This window comes from Lepidochelys kempii, chromosome 8, assembly GCF_965140285.1.
Source record: "Lepidochelys kempii isolate rLepKem1 chromosome 8, rLepKem1.hap1, whole genome shotgun sequence".
In the NCBI taxonomy this organism is placed as follows: Eukaryota; Metazoa; Chordata; order Testudines; family Cheloniidae; genus Lepidochelys; species Lepidochelys kempii.
The window spans coordinates 37,737,746-37,756,724 of NC_136387.1; the positions used below are offsets into that span (position 1 = coordinate 37,737,746).

Consider the following 18,979-nt stretch of genomic DNA (forward strand, 5'->3'; position numbering starts at 1 on the left):
GCCTTCCCGAGTAGAAGTTTTGTTGTTGTTAGTGACTAAGACAATGCATTTCACTTTAATCTTCAGAGCCTGTAATGTATCTTTCAATTATTCACCTTTTAATTCCAACCACAAAAAAAGGCATAAAAGGAAATAAATGGAAGAACGCAATACCACTGGCAATTGTGAAGCAATTTTCTGTATGAGGAAAATATGTAATGCGCACAATCAGCCACATGATGTCGCTCTCCACCTAAAAAGAAATGGTAAGGCAAAAAATCAAAACCTCTCCTCTTTTGCCTGTATACGCAGACAATCAGGGGTTCAGGAGGACGTCAAATACCGTGGCATTGGAATTAAACTACCAATTTCCAGAGGCTTACACATTTTTGTATGATTTGGCTGTATATTCGAAGAAATCGGCGTCCGCGATGCCTCTTCTCCGGCGAGACTCCCTGGGAACTGGGCAGCTGCTGCGGCTGGTTCTGCTACACACGGCCTGGGAGGTGGGCAGCGGCCAGGTCCGTTATTCCCTGCCGGAGGAATCCAAACACGGCACCTTTGTGGGCCGCCTGGCCCAGGACCTGGGGCTGGAGGTGTCGCAGCTGGTGCCTCGGATGTTCCGGATGATCTCCAAAGGCAGGGGAGACTATTTTGAGGTAAATTTGCAGAGCGGCGTTTTGTTTGTTAATTCGCCAGTAGACAGGGAAGAGGTGTGCGGCCAAGGCCCCCTGTGCGCCATTGACCTGGAGGTGATAGTGGACAAACCCCTGAGGATATTTCACGTGGAAGTGGAGATACAGGATATAAATGACAATGCTCCTGTGTTCCCCGTAACTGAATTAAATCTCTTTATATCAGAATCAACACTGTTGGGCTCGCGTTTCCCACTAGAGGGCGCGTTTGACACAGATATTGGTACAAACTCTCTGCTAATCTATAAACTGAGCTCTAATGAATATTTTACTTTAGATGTACAAGTGAGAAATGACCATAATAACTTAGCAGAGCTTGTGTTAAAGAAAGCTCTGGACAGAGAGGAAACCCCTGAGCATCGTTTATTGTTCACCGCCACTGACAGGGGCAAACCGGAGCTGACGGGCACGGTTCAGCTGGTGATCACTGTGCTGGATGCCAATGATAACGCGCCTGTATTTAATCAGTCTGTTTATGAGGTAACTGTGTTGGAAAATACAGCTAATGGGACATTAGTAATCAAACTTAACGCCACCGATTTGGATGAAGGAACTAACAAGAACATTTCATATGCGTTTGGTAATTTTGTGCCTCCCATTGTAAGAGCGGCGTTTAACCTAAATTCCGATACCGGTGAAATCAGGGTGAAAGGAGACCTCGATTACGATCACGTTCAGTTATATGAAATTCGAGTTGAAGCTCAAGATAAAGGTCACCAGCCAATGACGGGACAGTGCAGTGTTTTACTTCATGTTTTAGACGTGAACGATAACGCCCCTGAGCTGGCCGTGACTTCCCTTTTCCTGCCGGTGCCGGAGGACGCTCCCCCGGGGACAGTGGTGGCTCTTATTACCGTCTCCGACCGGGACTCGGGAGACAACGGCAAAGTCACCTGCTCCATCCCCCCGGACCTGCCCTTTCAGCTCGTCTCCACCTTTAAGAATTATCACTCGCTGGTGCTGGCGGAGGCCGTGGATCGGGAGCGAGTGTCTGAATATAAGATCCTGGTGACAGCCAGAGACGAAGGGGCCCCGTCTCTCTCGGCCAGCAGCAGCATTTTGGTGCCGATCGCGGATGTGAACGATAACGCCCCTGCTTTCCCTCAGCCCGTGTACACGGTGTTTGTGAAGGAAAACAACCGTCCCGGGGCCCATCTCTTGAGCGTGTCGGCGTCGGACCCGGACGTGCGGGAAAACGCCTTTGTGAGCTACTCGGTGGTGGAGCGCAGTGTGGGAGAGCAGCAGCCCGTGTCCAGCTACATCTCGGTGCACTCGGAGAGCGGGCACATCTATGGGCTGCAGCCCTTTGACTACGAGGAGCTGCAAGCGCTGCAGTTCCAGGTGAGCGCGAGGGACGCCGGGTTCCCCTCCTTGTGCGGGAACGTGACTGTGCAGCTCTTCGTCCTGGATGAAAATGACAACGCGCCGGCAGTGTCCCCGCCTGGCTCCGGCCGCGGGTCGCCAGGGCCCGAGCTGGTTCCGCTGTCGGCCGGCGCAGGGCACGTGGTGGGCAAGGTCCGAGCGGTGGATGCGGATTCCGGCTACAACGCGTGGCTTCGCTACGAAGTGCAGGAGGCCGGGACTGCGGGGCCTTTCCGGGTGGGTGTGTACAGCGGGGAGATCAGCACCACGCGGGCCTTGGAGGAGGCGGACGGCCCCAGCCAGAGACTCGTGATCCTGGTGAAGGACCATGGGGAGCCGGCGCTGTCAGCGACAGCCACGGTCAGCTTGTCCCTGGTGGAGAGTCCGCAGGCTGTGAAATGGGACTCGAGGCAAAGGGTCGGGAGCGAAAGGCCCTTGGTTGACATGAACGTGTCTTTAACGATCGCCATTTGCTCGTTGTCCGGGCTGTTTGTGTTGGTGATTGTCGTGTACGTTGGCCTTAGTTGCCATCCGGGTCCGGAAGTGATGTGCGGTCCTGGGAAAGCCACCGTGGTGTGCTCGAGCGAGGTGGGGAGTTGGTCCTATTCGCAGCGCCAGAGCCGGAACCTGTGTGTCTGGGAAGGCACCGCCAAGAATGACTTGATGGTTTTCAGCCCCAACTTTCCTCAGTCCTCGGAAAATGGAGAGGCAGGGAAGGGGCAGATTCTCACACCAAATGTGTCTGGCCAGGTGAGTTTCATGAATTTGTTCTATATTTGTTTGTGAATTTTTTAAAAATGTTAATTCCTTAATGTATTTGAAGAAATTAAACTAAGACGTATTGCTTTATAAGCCACCTTTTCGCTCCATTAGATTTAGGAAGACAGTTTCAACATTATTAATTAAAGTGATAATTATTTTTGAGTATGAAATAATAGTAAAAACATATATAGCGGATGAGAGCAGTTGTTCTCTCCTCCGAAGGTGACCAGTTAAAGATACTTCTGAAGAAGGTTCAGGGATCTCCATAATGGGCAATTATGGGAAAACCTGGCCTATAGGTGAACCCCTGGCACATAGATGTTGGTTTATGTTATGAAACATTAGATTTTTATAGCTTTTAGTGGTATTTTATTCTTTCTAAACTAATTGTAATTTTAAATTATCTAAACACACCTTTCATCTTTGATTGTTTCTCAGTAAACTGTTGGTCTCTTCAGTGTCTAGAGGCAGAGAGTTCCACAAGTCGAGAATGTACGGCGTAAAATGTGTTTTATTTTATCAATTTTAAATTGGTTCCTCCTCAGTTTCAATTCTCTTGTTCTTGTATTATGATAAGCTATAAACCAGAATTTTTCACTGATATTTGTCTGTATAATTCGTTATATTGTATGGCTCTTTTCAAGTCCCCTATCACTCATCTCCTCTCTCAACAGTTTTAATCCTTTCAGTATCACCTATTTTTCATTCCAGCTCGCTCGATTACTTTATTTAATTGAATAGTTTCAGTGGAAATTTTAATGGAGGAAAGGTAAATAGCTAAAATATTTTGGTGAGAACAATGCCCTAAGTTATTTTTCTGATGAATTATTATGTATAATATATGAATTATTATGTATACTTTAGCTTTAAACATGAGTAGATGTTGTAACAGTTATTGTTAGTCACAGTTGATAGGAAATTTAAATGTTGACACAGTTGCTGAAAATCATATGGAGCTATAGAGATTTGTGGTTGACAATTGCATCTTCGAAGAAGCAGTAATAGTAATAATAATAATAAGAAGAAAAACACTATTGTTCTAAAGTTGTCATCTGTTGCACAATATAAGCAGAGCAATAATTTTCTGCTTCTGCATTAACTTCAGACTATGCAACATGTTTAGAGTGCTAGACAATTTCAGCAGAGAAATGCAAAGGGAAGAAACAACTTGAAATTACACTTTCTTTTCTTGTTTGGAGCTGGTAATAGGAGATGCAAAGAGAGTGAATGTAAGCCAAGCATTGGCTGACTTTCACACAAATATTGACTTTTAAAATATGTTGCTATAAAAGTAAATAATTATTTCTTGTGGTGTAATTTATTTCAGAAAGAAGATTAAATATTGTGACTTATTTGAAGGAATTCAAATGCTTTCAGATATTAGGATTAGGCTCCCAAAATCACGCCACTTGTTTCCCTTCGTAATTGGTATATACTGGTCATAATAATAGTCCTGATTGTCTTCTCATTTATTCCTGAGATCAATAGAGTTATGAAGTGAAAAAACATGGAATGTGAGAGAAAAATTTGGCTGAATATTAATTTGCTGAGAGGTTGCAAGTGTCTGTAATATGAAGATCATGAAGATGTAATTATATTTATAAGTATAGAATGTCATTTTAAAACTATGGGATTTTGGTGCTGAAAAGAGACAATAGAAAGTTTTAGAAACGAAAACTGTGATTTTTTACATTAAAGGGAAATTGTACCTTTCTCTTATTCCTTCCATTCAGGGTAGGTACTAGAAACTGACTCCAGACGACAGAACATTCAGATTTAAGTATATATACGTAACCCTTCTGCCTGAAAGAGTTGTCAGCAACAAGGGCCAGGTTCAATATCTAGGGGATCCATTCCAATAACACAATGCAAACCAGCTCGAGCCCCCACCCAGTGACCTGGGACAAATATATACCACCCCTGCTGGGCACCTCCAAGAGGCAATACTTCCCCTCTCCCAAGCACCTAGTCTGAGTGTAGCAGAAAGCCTTTTAATAACAGAGAGAAACAATGTGGCATTATGTTGGGGAAATACCACCAACAGGATTCATAACACAACCCATGAGCAAAAAACCCACCCCAAGCAAATTGGGGCATGCCCTTTTCCCAAAAGTCCAATGACCCAAAAGTCTCTGTCCCTGGTCAGGGCAGCCCCAGAGTTCGAAAGTTTATCTGCAGAGCTTTACCTCCCAACCTGGGTGGAGATGGAGGTAACAGGCACCTTACATCATCTGAAGCTGACCATCCCACAGCTCCATAGGCCTTCACTCCACTCCACCAGCCACCCCGCTAACTGCTTTGCCCAGTGCCGTAGCTCCACAAGCAGGTCCCCCGTCCCAAGAGCTGCTCTGCGTCCCACCAGCAGCTACCACTGTCCTATGAACTGCTCCACCAGCCTGTCCACAAGGTACTCCAGCCCTCCTGCAAACTTCTCCACAATATATCTTCAGGCTCCCACACTACTAAACACAACACTCAGTGATTTCAGCTCTTAGTCAGTTCAGCTCTTTGGTGAATTCAGCTTGTAGCAGGGGAGCCTCAGTGCTGGTGCACCATTAGCCCAAAGTGAGCTCAGCAGTCTGTAACTAGACTCCTAATGAAATCAAAATTAGCTCTGATATTCCACAGTGGAGAGAGGAGGAAGTGCAATTAGCATGTAAGGCCCTCACCAAAGGGCCCATGCCACCAAGTATAAATACTTGTCCCCAACCTCTCTCAATTCATAGAGTTTTGGAACCCATGACCCTTGCCTAGCAAGTGCTACTTAGTTGATGGTGAGTCCGTCCATCATAACAAAAGGCCAAGTACAGTTCCAAGCACAGTTCCCATAATCAGGGTAATAACAATTTATTCTTCCTCCCCCAATAACAGAGACACTGGGGATCCCACAGCAGCCAAAGTGACCATTTGGGCAGCTATGGCCTCATTCTAGGCGGGGTGGGTGTGCCTATGCAAATGATATCAGCTCTTGAAGTTCTTTTCCACAACTTGCCACACCTCACCACCAGATGTCAGGATGGAGCTCATCCTGACACTGCTTACATATAGATGAACATATTTATATTAAAAGTTCAAACTGAGGAGTTCAGGCCAGGAGGGAACACTGCTACATTTTGGGTGAGGCATGCTTTTTAAAAAATGCTCCTAAATGAAAAGGGATTTTTTTCTTTTAAATCAATAGAAAACAAACACTTTTGGAAGGGTCTTTCTTCAGTCACTGTGTACTGATTGTAACTCTGGTTTGAAGAATTTGCTAAATTTAAAAGTACCTCAAATTCTTCTCCTTCCCTTTCAGACAGTGTCTGAATTGCTGAACTGCTGTACTTTAGTTAAGAAAACTCCCGTTTCCGAATAATTTCTGAAAATTATGTTGTGACAAATGGAATTTTCTGTAATATTTTCATGTGCCTAAGTTTCCTTCTGTAGTTACTCAGTGGATGCAAAAGGGACTTGGAACAGAGTAGGAAACATGAGTTGTGTGTCTCCTAGCTGTATGGGGTGGAATGAATGGGTCATTAAAGAACTGGTTGAAACTGACCCAGATAAACAGAGGCTCCAGAAAGACAATGAGACCACACGCATGCACGCACGCACGCAGGCAAGGACTGAAAAATTGACATCTAACAGCAGGAAACCCTGTTAGGCAGAACATGTGAACTCGTCTGGAGAAGAAAGGAGAAAGGTATCAAGTGACTGGAATAAGGGCTGTGCTTTGGAGAGACATACAGCTCTTATCTGGGACTGAGGACCAGGAAGAAAGCCAGAGCCAGCTTGTACTGGCTGGACCAGGATGGACTATGTCTTAATCTTTGCCCCTCTTTGCAACCTAAGGACTTCCATATACTGTGTGCCAAGTGACTAATACATTATTACCTTGTTTTGAAATGGCTGCCTGCTGTTGCTGAAAATATTCACTGAAAGCCTTTTGCATGAAAGAGGGACAGTGCAAGCCTTCCATCAGAATCTGTCTTGCCTGGATTTGCTACAGAGAATCATGGTCAGATACAGTGATCACTAGTGCCTGAAAGCTCAGTTTTTGGAATTTCGGAGACCATGGGCCTGCTCCTCAGGAACTGTGTGAATCCTTGGGGTTTGGCATATTAAAAGGGTCACTGTCAAGGGACTGGTTATTGCTGGGGCATAAACCAGACTCTGTGGATCCATGACAGATGTCACTGTCCTTTTAGGTGTACAATCTTCTCTTCAGCCTCCGGAATGACATTGCAGCCATTATTTTAAATGGCTGCCTAACAATATCTTTTCAAATTGGATAATCCTGTTAACATTCTTCAGAAAGAAATTGCAATCATTTAATAATTTCTCTGGAGGTATTTAAAGGTCCATAAAAATAATAACTCTATTTGGTCAAAATTCAGAAAGAAGGTATTAGATATTTTTACAGACAGTAAGTATAATTAACAAAATTGCTGGGTAAATGATTCATATGGACAGCAGTTCTCTGCCCTAATCAACAGATATATAATTTATTCCAGATTATTTCTTCACCATGAAGGAGTTTAATAATAGTTTTAAAATTAGTCTTGCATAATCCTTCAATATTATCTGTAACTGGCGTCCCTGGGTATTTAATTTCCTCCCAAAGACTCAAAGATTGTAAATGTAGTATCCTACATTTGGAGAGTCCAATCAGCAGTATTTCTGTTTTGTATAGTTTTAATTTTGTTTCCTAAAGCATAGAACATTAATCCAGAATGCAGGCATCCTCAATGATAGATTATAGGGCCTGGGGTGTAAGTGTTCATGTCTAATGGTTAGAGTCAGGCACATGGAACCAGAACTGGGGTCAGAGTCAGGTGTCAAGCCAAAGGTCAGAGCTGGAGTCATGTGTAGCGCATAGAAGCAGGGATCTGGAATGAGCCAGGAAAGGAGGAACAGAGAGGGATCTTGAATAAGGATGACAGGAACCAGGAACAGGCAGAAAGGCAGGGCTCAGGCAGTATCAGCAAGTTAGGAATTAATCTAGTTGCTCAGATAACATCTGTGCCTCTTTCTGGTTTAGGTAGAGCATCCCAGCTAGTTGGTCTGCTGGATATCTCCCCCAGCCAGGAGCTTTGTGGGTGGGGCCTTTGCAAGATAGAGCTTCACTGGCTCCCTTCTCAACTGGGTCAGGTGGGTTGCTGGGTGGTGGCCTTGGTGTGAGGACTGTGTAGGGACACCTGGGCAGAAGTTCAAGGACTGTGATCCATCACATAGATTTACATGATCGTGTTAAAGCATAATAGCATCAGCTTAGATCAACACTTTTTGATGTATCCTGTTATAAAAGCAAATAATAGAGGAAACTTGGGTATGCCTGATACATTCTTCTTTCCAACTTTATAACATTGGCCACGGACCACTCTGTAGATCAGAAATATACCAATGAAAATTAAGGCTGGATATAAATATTGTTATGCATTGAACGAAGAAAAGCCACACAACCCGGTCAAAAGCCTTCTGAGCATTAGAGAGAATGAAATCATTGCTTGACATTTTGCTGTCCAATGGTGATTAGAAAAGCTGCTTCCAGTTATATGTACAGATTTATATGGATGTATTTATTTTCATATTACCTTTTCAATTCTAATAGCATATGTCAAACTGTTCTATAGTGGCTCAAGAGAGTGGCTACTAACGTCAGTGGTATGTTAGAAAACAGGCCACAAACCCCAAACTGGCTGTGAGTTCTCTGGTTAGATTTAAACAACCAGTTATCAAGTGTAAACTCCTCAGGCACTATAACAACCTTAACATGGAGTCAGAAACAGTCTGATCTGTCTTTCCATCCAGGGGAGCTTGCCTGTGGGATAGATGATTCTCAGGTTACTCCCACTCCCAAAGGACCAGTCACTTACCTCAGGTCAATTGCACCTTAGATCGCAAACCAAAGACAATACTTGTAGCCAATCCTATAATAAACTATCTAAAGATTTATTATGTAAAAAAAGGAGACAAGAGAGTTGTTTACAAGATTAAAGCAGGGAAATATATATACATACAAATAAGTTCCAATCTTAAATTAAAAACAAACAAACAAACCAGAAGCTTTTATAATAAGCAAGCTCTGTATGTCCTGTAGGGCTAACTCAGGCTAAGCACTGGGGATCTTTTGGTCATCCTTTCCACCTCACAGTCCAAGCAGCATAAAGATACACTTCCTTCTTGTGAGGGGTTTTTACCCCTTCCCTCCTTCTGCTTCAAGTGAAAACTTAGCTGGTTGGAGGAATTCACTTGAACCTTTCCTCTTCATTGGCAGGTGGGGGAAGGGAAGGAGAAGGGGGCATGGAAAGGCAGGATAGAGCAGAACAATCAACAAAAGGTTTTATTCTCTGATGTTCCATAATAGTTCATCTGGTGTCAATGGGCCTTTTTGTCAGGTGGGACATAACACCTTCTATTGGATACTAGTACTTCACACTAGTTAATACTTCTCTCCTGTCTCCTGACTTATACAGTTACAGGGGCTCACAATGCAAATGCTCATATATTACCTTACAACATGGGATATGGATGTTTTAAGTGAGATTAATTCATGCAGCAACTTACAAGCATTCAATAAAGTCTAAACACTAAGCACATTATTATAATTCTAATACCTATTTTAAGAATACTAATACAGAGATGAACCAGACTGATTTCAGCTATTTGTTTGTCAGTATTCAAGTAAGGCCTGGGGACCTTGGCATAAGCTGGCACCTGCTTTGCCAGCATCACAGCATAGACAGAGCCATTATGTTAGTGACATTATTCATGAAAAAAGTTGGGAGATATGATTATTAGATACGAATTTCCCTTTTGCAGCAGCAAGACCACTGTAGCATTTATTAGTCTCATTTTATTTCTGTAATTTTCAGTGGTAGGCATGGACCCAGTTTGCCAAATTGGGGCTTCTGTTATCACCCACAACTTATTTTAATTTACATTTATATATACATTTTAAATCCCAGTTGTTCCCCCTTGTCTTATTTCTTTCTTGTCTTTCTTTTGAATATACTTGTGTGTTAAGTTTAACCAATGCTAATTCATTATACTGTTTATTTTTATTCTATTTTAACTCATTATTTCAGGCTATTGATTTTATTAAAGGATAAACTGGCTTATTTCCAAAGGTTTTAATCATCCTTCTATATCTGTGACCTGCTGGCTTCTTGAGATCCTGGAGATTTTCCTCTGGTTATGTCAATAATTCCAGGAAATGTGTGGCATCTCCTGATTTTTGAAATAAGGAAACATTGAAAAGTATCCAAAGCATTTCAGGATATGAGAAAGCTTGTGTGTGGAGCACTGTGCAAACAGTTCATTAATGATAGTCCTTGGCTCAGACAGCTTCCAATATAAAATGGAGTTTACTAGTCTGAAAGGCTTAGGTCTCTAAGAGCTAGAAATATTAATGCTTTTTTCCCTTTGTGATTTTAAAACAAGATAAAATACCATACTTTTACATTTGGTGTGTGCACTGACTTAGAGTGTATGTGGTAGACTCCAGTCTTCTGGCAAGATAAATAACCTTTTCCCTATCCTGAAAATTTAAACAAGTTTCCTGTAATAGTTTTGGGCTGGTTGATTCTCTGGACCCTTTCAGATCAATGACAGCTGACGTGACCTTAATAAAGATTTCTTTAAAAAGGAGCCCATAAACTGGAGCATGTTATTGGCTCGTTCCATTTCTGGTAAATTAATTAAATGCGGAGTAGAGTTTCTGGCTATGTTCCCTAGGCCACCTGTTTGATAGATACTTTTAAATAATTACTCTGAATCTTGCTGATCTTTATTTCCACTCTGTGGCTTTTCTGTTTTCAAGACTTCCACCTCTTAATACGAAGTGAGCTTCCACTAGCCTTTCCTGAGAGGCCTCTGTGCCGTTTCATATATTTCAGGATAGCCGGAAGAGCACCAACCTGTTCTGAAAGTTTCATGTTTCCATTGTGCAATGCATTAAGAATTTCCATTACTTTCATTAAATTAATTCAGTGGCTTCTTGAGCTATTCCACTGCAATGTGTCTTTGTCGTGGACTGCTCAGGTGGGGAGTTGTAAGAGGACGCCCGCAGTCAGGTGGATTCTGACTGGAGAAGATCCGAATTGCCAAGCCACCATGTTTTTGTCGGCTCGTTTTAAGTTCAGCCATCTTCTAATCTAGAGAGAAAGTTCCTTAGGGCTTTTGAGTTGCTTTCTAGAGGCGAGGCATTGCTGGGGGAGCAGAGCTCTGGCTGTAGCGATCTGTCACAATATAGGGTCACTTGATGTCTACCCGATAATTTATATTTAGAAACACAGGTAGAGATTTTGCAAAATGTCTATTATTCACCAGGCATGAAGTAATGGTGTGGGGATATTTATTCAGAAATACGTCATATTACAGAGTAAAACGAGCACCCAGCCTGGGCAAAAGGGAAAATGTTCCTTGAATTTTCACATTCACTTCACTAACAATTACTGTCACAACACCTAACTTACATGTAGTTGTAGTTAGCAGGCCTATTATAGTTCATTGTGACTTGTTAGTTCCATTCTGTGTACAGACATTCACTGTAAAGGGACTCACCAATGCATTTCGTAAAATAAGGTGGAAAGTTTTCAAATGAAAGTGTACTTTAAAACCCGAACAAGAATGATGTTTTACGTTTTCTTTTACTGAACACCTGAAAGATGGAAAGCCTTTAACTTTCTGCATTCAGATAAGTATAAAAACCATATTATATATTTCCAGTTAGCTGATGCATATTTCCTCTTAGCAAAAGACAAAACAAGTATGAGAGATCATTAATTTAAATACTAACTTAGCTAACACTAATATTGGGGGCGGAGACCAGGCTACAAGAATCTCACCTCAGGGACGGCAAAAAGATTAGACGCCATGTACTACAACCCACAGCATCAGCATTGCTCCAGACTTTTAACGATTATTCCTTCTGAAATTAAGTTCCGATGAAAGGACAATCTACAAAAAATAGATTAGAGCCAATAATTAAGTATAGTTGATCAAAAGAGTCCTTATACCATAATGGGAGGGCGGAACGGGGAACAGGAAGGAATGATGATTAAATATAAGGAAAAGAAAGAGCTAGCAACAGACTTTATATGTACACCACAAGGTGTCGCTGTTGACTGAACGTACATTTTCATTGAAGGAAAAAAGACAGCTCCTCCCACCGTATTCATAACAACATCTGCAGCAAATCAGAGACTGATCGGCATTGCAAAGGTTCAGTTCGAGTCGTGGAAGGCAAAGACGTGGCAGGATATATTAAAGCATATTTATTTTCAGGCAAAAACTTGGATTTTATTTGTTAGCCGGCTCTCTCCGCATTCGCAATGAATCTTCTCTGGCGAGACTCCCTGGGAACCGGGCAGCTGCTGCGGCTGGTTCTGCTACACACGGCCTGGGAGGTGGGCAGCGGCCAGGTCCGTTATTCCCTGCCGGAGGAATCCAAACACGGCACCTTTGTGGGCCGCCTGGCCCAGGACCTGGGGCTGGAGGTGTCGGAGCTGGTGCCTCGGATGTTCCGGATGGTCTCCAAAGGCAGGGGAGACTATTTTGAGGTAAATTTTCAGAGCGGCGTTTTGTTTGTTAATTCGCCAGTAGACAGGGAAGAGGTGTGCGGCCAGAGCCCCTTGTGCGCCATTGACCTGGAGGTGATAGTGGACAAACCCCTGAGGATATTTCACGTGGAAGTGGAGATACAGGGTATAAATGACAATGCTCCTGTTTTCTCGATAAACGAAGAAAACCTGAGTATAGCAGAATCACTGACGCTTCCAGGTTCGCGTTTCCCACTAGAGGGCGCATCTGATGCAGATTTTGGTACAAACTCGCTGCTAACCTATAAACTCAGCCCAAGTGAATATTTCACCATAAAGGTGCAAACTAATGAAGAGCAAAGTAAATCTTTAATCCTTGTTTTACAGCAATCTCTGGACAGAGAGGAAACCCCTGAGCATCGTTTATTGTTCCCCGCCACTGACAGGGGCAAACCGGAGCTGACCGGCACAGTTCAGCTGGTGATCACTGTGCTGGATGTGAATGATAACGCCCCTTCTTTTCATCAATCTAGTTATAAGGTTCGATTGTTAGAAAATACAGCTGATGGATCAATGGTAATTAAAGTGAACGCAACCGACTTAGATGAGGGAATTAATAAGGATATTTTATATACACTCCGCGGTGTTACTCAACCCAATGTAAGTGCCACGTTTAGAATAGATTCAAATACTGGAGAGATCAGAGTAAATGGAGAACTGGATTTCGAAAACACTAAATTACATGAAGTTCGAGTAGAGGCCACTGACAAAGGTAATTTCCCATTATCTGGGCACTGCAGTGTTTTCGTAGAAGTGTTAGACGTGAACGATAACGCCCCTGAGTTAACAATAACGTCTCACTCTCTGCCGGTGCCGGAGGACACTCCCCCGGGGACAGTGGTGGCTCTTATTAGCGTCTCCGACCGGGACTCGGGAGACAACGGCAAAGTCACCTGCTCCATCCCCCCGGACCTGCCCTTTCAGCTCGTCTCCACCTTTAAGAATTATCACTCGCTGGTGCTGGCGGAGGCCGTGGATCGGGAGCGAGTGTCTGAATATAAGATCCTGGTGACAGCCAGAGACGAAGGGGCCCCGTCTCTCTCGGCCAGCAGCAGCATTTTGGTGCCGATTGCGGATGTGAACGATAACGCCCCTGCTTTCCCTCAGCCCGTGGACACGGTGTTTGTGAAGGAAAACAACCGTCCCGGGGCCCATCTCTTGAGCGTGTCGGCGTCGGACCCGGACGTGCGGGAAAACGCCTTTGTGAGCTACTCGGTGGTGGAGCGCAGTGTGGGAGAGCAGCAGCCCGTGTCGAGCTACATCTCGGTGCACTCGGAGAGCAGGCACATCTATGGGCTGCAGCCCTTTGACTACGAGGAGCTGCAAGTGCTGCAGTTCCAGGTGAGTGCGAGGGACGCCGGGTTCCCCTCCTTGTGCGGGAACGTGACTGTGCAGCTCTTCGTCCTGGATGAAAATGACAACGCGCCGGCATTGTCCCCGCCTGGCTCCGGCCGCGGGTCGCCAGGGCCCGAGCTGGTTCCGCTGTCGGCCGGCGCAGGGCACGTGGTGGGCAAGGTCCGAGCGGTGGATGCGGATTCCGGCTACAACGCGTGGCTTCGCTACGAAGTGCAGGAGGCCGGGACTGCGGGGCCTTTCCGGGTGGGTGTGTACAGCGGGGAGATCAGCACCACGCGGGCCTTGGAGGAGACGGACGGCCCCAGCCAGAGACTCGTGATCCTGGTGAAGGACCATGGGGAGCCGGCGCTGTCAGCGACAGCCACGGTCAGCCTGTCCCTGGTGGAGAGTCCGCAGGCTGTGAAATGGGACTCGAGGCAAAGGGTCGGGAGCGAAAGGCCCTTGGTCGACATCAACGTGTCTTTAATGATCGCCATTTGCTCGTTGTCCGGGCTGTTTGTGTTGGTGATTGTCGTGTACGTTGGCCTGAGATGCCTCCCGGGTCCGGAAGTGATGTGCGGTCCTGGGAAAGCCACCGTGGTGTGCTCGAGCGAGGTGGGGAGTTGGTCCTATTCCCAGCGCCAGAGCCAGAACCTGTGTGTCTGGGAAGGCACCGCCAAGAATGACCTGATGGTTTTCAGTCCCAACTGCTGTAATTGGGCAGAGAAAAGTGGGACAGTGAAGGAACAGGAGTTGGCACCAAATTAATCTGGCCAGGTGAGTTTCATGAATCTGTTCTATATTTATTACGTATTCAAATATTTTGAGATCTAAATGTGGGTTGACAGGATTGTTTTCCATGAAAATGTAATAGAAATAAATTAAACCCGATTGTATTGCGTTAGAAGAGATGTTTATGAGGACAGTTTATATATTTTAATTGCAGTGGTAGTTTATTTTGGGGAATGAAATGGTAGTGATATGTCTGCTGTATCAGAGCAATTGCCCTTCAGTTTGGTATCTTGTTTCTGACGGTGACCAGTTAGGGATGCTTCTGAGGAAAGTTCAGGGATCTCCATAATGGACAATTATGGGATAACCTGAGTATATGTGAAACTCAGTGCTAACCTCTGGCATATAGCTTTTGGCTTATGTCCACAAACATTAGGTTTGATATAACTTTTTTGTATTATATTATATCTAAAGTAACTGGCTTTAAATTATCTAGATGACATCTAATCTTTTTTGTTTCCCAGTAAACTCTGGGTCTTGTAATGTGTCCTGGCAGAGAGTTCCACAGGTGGATAGATCATGGTGCAAAAATATGCTTCCTTTTTTTAGTTTACAATTAATTCCTCCTCAGTTTTATTGAATGCCCCCCCCCAATTCTTATATGAGGAAAAATGGGGAACTAGAGTATTTCCCTGACTTCCTCTGTGTCATTCATTATGTTAAATGCTTTTATAATGTCCGCTCTCACTCATCTCTTTTCTAAACAGCTCGGCCATATAAAACTGAATTGCCTGACGCTTAAAGTAACCCCATGGTCTACTCCCCCACATGCTCCAGTGAATGCTACTACCATTGCTCCAGGGGCAGGACTGGAGCAGGAGGTAATCCTAGCAAACTATATTAGGATTAACAACGAGGAGCACTTTAGAGACTAACAAATTTATTTGGGCATAAGCTTTCATGGGCTTTTGTGGGCTCTAACCCACTTCATCAGATGCACGGAGTGAAAAATACAGTAGGTATGTATAAATATACAGCACATTAAAAGATGGGAGTTGCCTTGCCAAGTCGGGGGGGGGGGTCAGTGCTAACGAGGCCAATTCATTCAGGGTGGATGTGGCCCATTCCCAACAGTTGACAAGAAGGTGTGAGTATCAGAGGGAAAATTACCATCCTAGCCACTATGGATATAGAAGCTCTCTACACCAACATTCCACATAGAGATGGACAACAAGCCATCAGGAACAGTATCCCTGATAATATCATGGCAGACCTGGTGGCTGAGCTTTGTGACTTTGTCCTCACCCACTATTTCAGATTTGGGGATGATTTATACCTTCAAGTCAGTGGCACTGCTATGGGTACCCACATGGCCCCACAGTATGCCAACATTTTTATGGCTGACTTAGAACAGTGCTTCCTCAGCTCTCATCCCCTAGCACCCTTACTCTACTTGCTCTACTCTACATTGATGACATCTTCATCATCTGGACCCATGGGAAGGAGGCTCTTGAGGAATTCCACCAGGATTTCAACAATTTCCACCCCACCATCAACCTCAGCCTGGACCCATCCACACAAGAGATTCACTTCCTGGACACTACAGTGCAAATAAGCGATGGTCACATAAACACCACCCTATACCGGAAACCTACTGTCCGCTATACTTACCTACATGCCTCCAGCTTTCATCCAGACCACATGCCACGATCCACTCTCTACAGCCAAGCCCTAAAATACAACTGCATTTGCTCCAATCCCTCAGACAGAGACAAACACCTACAGGATCTCTATCAAGCATTCTTAAAACTACAATACCCACCAGGGGAAGTGAAGAAATAGATTGACAGAGCCAGAAGGGTACCCAGAAGTCACGTACTACAGGACAGGCCCAACAAAGAAAGTAACAGAATGCCACTAGCCATCACCTACAGCCCCCAACTAAAACCTCTCCAACACATCATCAAGGATCTTCAACCTATCCTATCACTCTCACAGACCTTGGGAAGCAGGCCAGTCCTCGCTTACAGACAGCCTCCCAACCTGAAGCAAATACTCACCAGCAACTACACACCACACAACAGAAACACTAACCCAGGAACCAATCCCTGCAACAAACCCCGTTGCCATCTCTGTCCGCATATCTATTCAAGGAAAACCATCATAGGACCTAACCACATCAGCCACACCATCAGGGGCTCGTTCACCTGCACATCTACCAATGTGATATATGCCATCATGTGCCAGCAATGCCCCTCTGCCATGTACATTGACCAAACCGGACAGTCTCTATGCAAAAGAATAAATTAACATAAATCAGACATCAAGAATTGTAACATTCAAAAACCAGTAGGAGAGCACTTCCAATCTCCCTGGACACTCAATAACAGACTTAAAAGTGGCCATTCTTCAACAAAAAACCTTCAAAAACAGACTTCAATGAGAAACTGCAGAACTGGAATTAATTTGCAAACTTTACACCATCAAATTAGGCCTGAATAAAGACTGGGAGCGGCTGGGTCCCTACAAAAATAAATTTTCCCTATGTTGCTATTCACCACTTATTGTCAACTGTTGGGAATGGGCCCTGTCCACCCTGATTGAATTGGCCTCTTTAGCACTGACCCCCCACTTGGTAAGGCAACTCCCATCTTTTCATGTGCTGTATATTTATACCTGCCTACTGTATTTTTCACTCCATGCATCTGAGGAAGTGGGTTATAGCCCACGAAAGCTTATGACCAAATAAATTTGTTAGTCTCTAAGGTGCCAGAAGGACTCCTCATTGTTTTTGCTATACAGACTAACACAGCTACCCCTCTGAAACCTATATTAGGATTGAGTCTTGGGAGTGTAGTGAAGCATTTATCAAAAATTCTAAGGTAAATGGCATAGACTAAGGGCTGGACTCTGGAGGGACATAGCATCCCACATCATTTTGGTCAAGAAAAGTTTGATAAAGGAGGATGACAGACTTCTGGTAAAAGTGTAATTGGCTTTGGCTGAATTCCCTATAACTGTACCATTGGCCAAGGTCTACCTTGAATGCAAGAATTTTAAAGGAGATGTTAAAATTGGAAATCTAGTTTCCCACTGATGTTTTAATTAGTAGTGATATTCTAGCCATGTCTAAGCAGGTTAATATCATGACTCGCAGTCAGAAGGAGTATTGCTTTGCCTTGCCTGGCTTGTCTGTGGACAGCAGGGAGGGCTTTGGGTGTGTGTGTGTGAAAATGCCCCCCAGTTCTTTGTCAGCTGAAAGTAACAGTTTGTCCCCTGAGGAGGGGTTTGGAGATCTCATTGCTTTGCCAGAGTCTGTTCTTAGCATAAATGAGACTCACAAGGAATTTGTGGGGGCATAACATGCTGATCCTTCCCTGGACAAGGAGAGGGATAAGGCTCAGAATAATACCGCATCTGTGAAAGAAAAGGGCTGATTTTTTTCTAGAAAGAGGCTTGTTGTACAAGGAGGCTCCCATAGGGAAAAATTGATGCCGTACTGAGGTTTACAAGTGGGTACTGGTGCTTGTTGAGCCTAGGATAGAGTTGCTGAAGCTAGCTCATGATTGTCCCTTTTCTGGACACTTAGGAGTGGAGACAACCTTGTGATAGGCTAAAACAGAATTTCTATTGAACTCACATTTTTGAGATGGTGAAAGATTACTGCAAGATTTTTGTTTTATGTCAAAAGAGTTAGAGGTTAAAGGGACCATGTGAGACATCTGACCTGACCTTTGCCTATCATTAAGGTGGTGTTTGCCAGGGTATTTGTAGATATTATGGGACCCCTACCCAGACCTTCCAGAAATGGGAAAATATAAACTGATCGTGGTGGATTCTGCCAGCAGGTACCTGTAGCAGAGCGATAACTCACCGGTGCGGCACCTCCTGCTGGTTGTCTGGGAATTAGCTCTTTTCCAGTTTATGGAGCACCCTCTGCAGGCCAGTGTCTCGCCTGCCACTGGTCCCCACGTCCCTCCCAGACCCTGGTGCCCCTTTACCTTGGGGTGCTGCCCCCTGGCAGTGCCCCCACACTCTGGGTCTCCCTTCCCAGGGGAACCCCCAACCCTCTATCCCCACCTTGCCTCAGTGGCTACTGCCAGTTATCATCTAGCCCCTACTCACTGAGGCAGACTGCAGTCTGTAAACCACTCATCATTCACAAGGGGGTAGGACCTGCTGCCTCTGCCTATTCCCAGGCTGCCCCTCTGCAGCCCCAGTACCTTTCTGGGCCTTTACCAAGGCCTGCAGCCTGGGGGGTTACCAGGCTGGAGCGCCTCAGCTTCCTGTGCCCTTCCCCAGCACTGCTCCACCTCAAGTACCCTTCTCTCCTTCTCTTTCAAGAGCTAGAGAGAGACTGGTTTAGCTCCTGTCTCACAGCCCTTCTGTGGCCTGACTGGGGCCTGACTGGGGCCTGGCCCAAGATGTGGCTTCCCCAATCAGCCTAGCCATTTTCTCTCAGCCCCAGGCCTCTCCAAGGGCTGGTTTTTAACCCCTTCTGAGCTGGTTTTGTAATGACCCAACCACTCCCAG

General features: G+C 44.7%; 2 protein-coding genes across 2 annotated transcripts in view; both read left to right on the forward strand.

The window, feature by feature from the left end:
* The first annotated feature begins 336 nt into the window (after positions 1–336).
* LOC140915797 (protocadherin alpha-C2) overlaps positions 337–18,979 on the forward strand; it is a 362,081-nt gene continuing 343,438 nt past the window's right edge. Inside the window, exon 1 of the mRNA XM_073356102.2 lies at positions 337–2,786. Coding sequence (XP_073212203.1) covers positions 411–2,786 — 2,376 coding nt within the window. The 5' untranslated portion in view covers positions 337–410. The remainder of the gene's footprint in view (positions 2,787–18,979) is intronic.
* Positions 12,113–14,482, forward strand: LOC140916403 (protocadherin alpha-13). The gene has a single exon (XM_073358059.1). It carries the CDS (start codon positions 12,113–12,115, stop codon positions 14,480–14,482), a length of 2,370 nt encoding a protein of 789 aa, XP_073214160.1.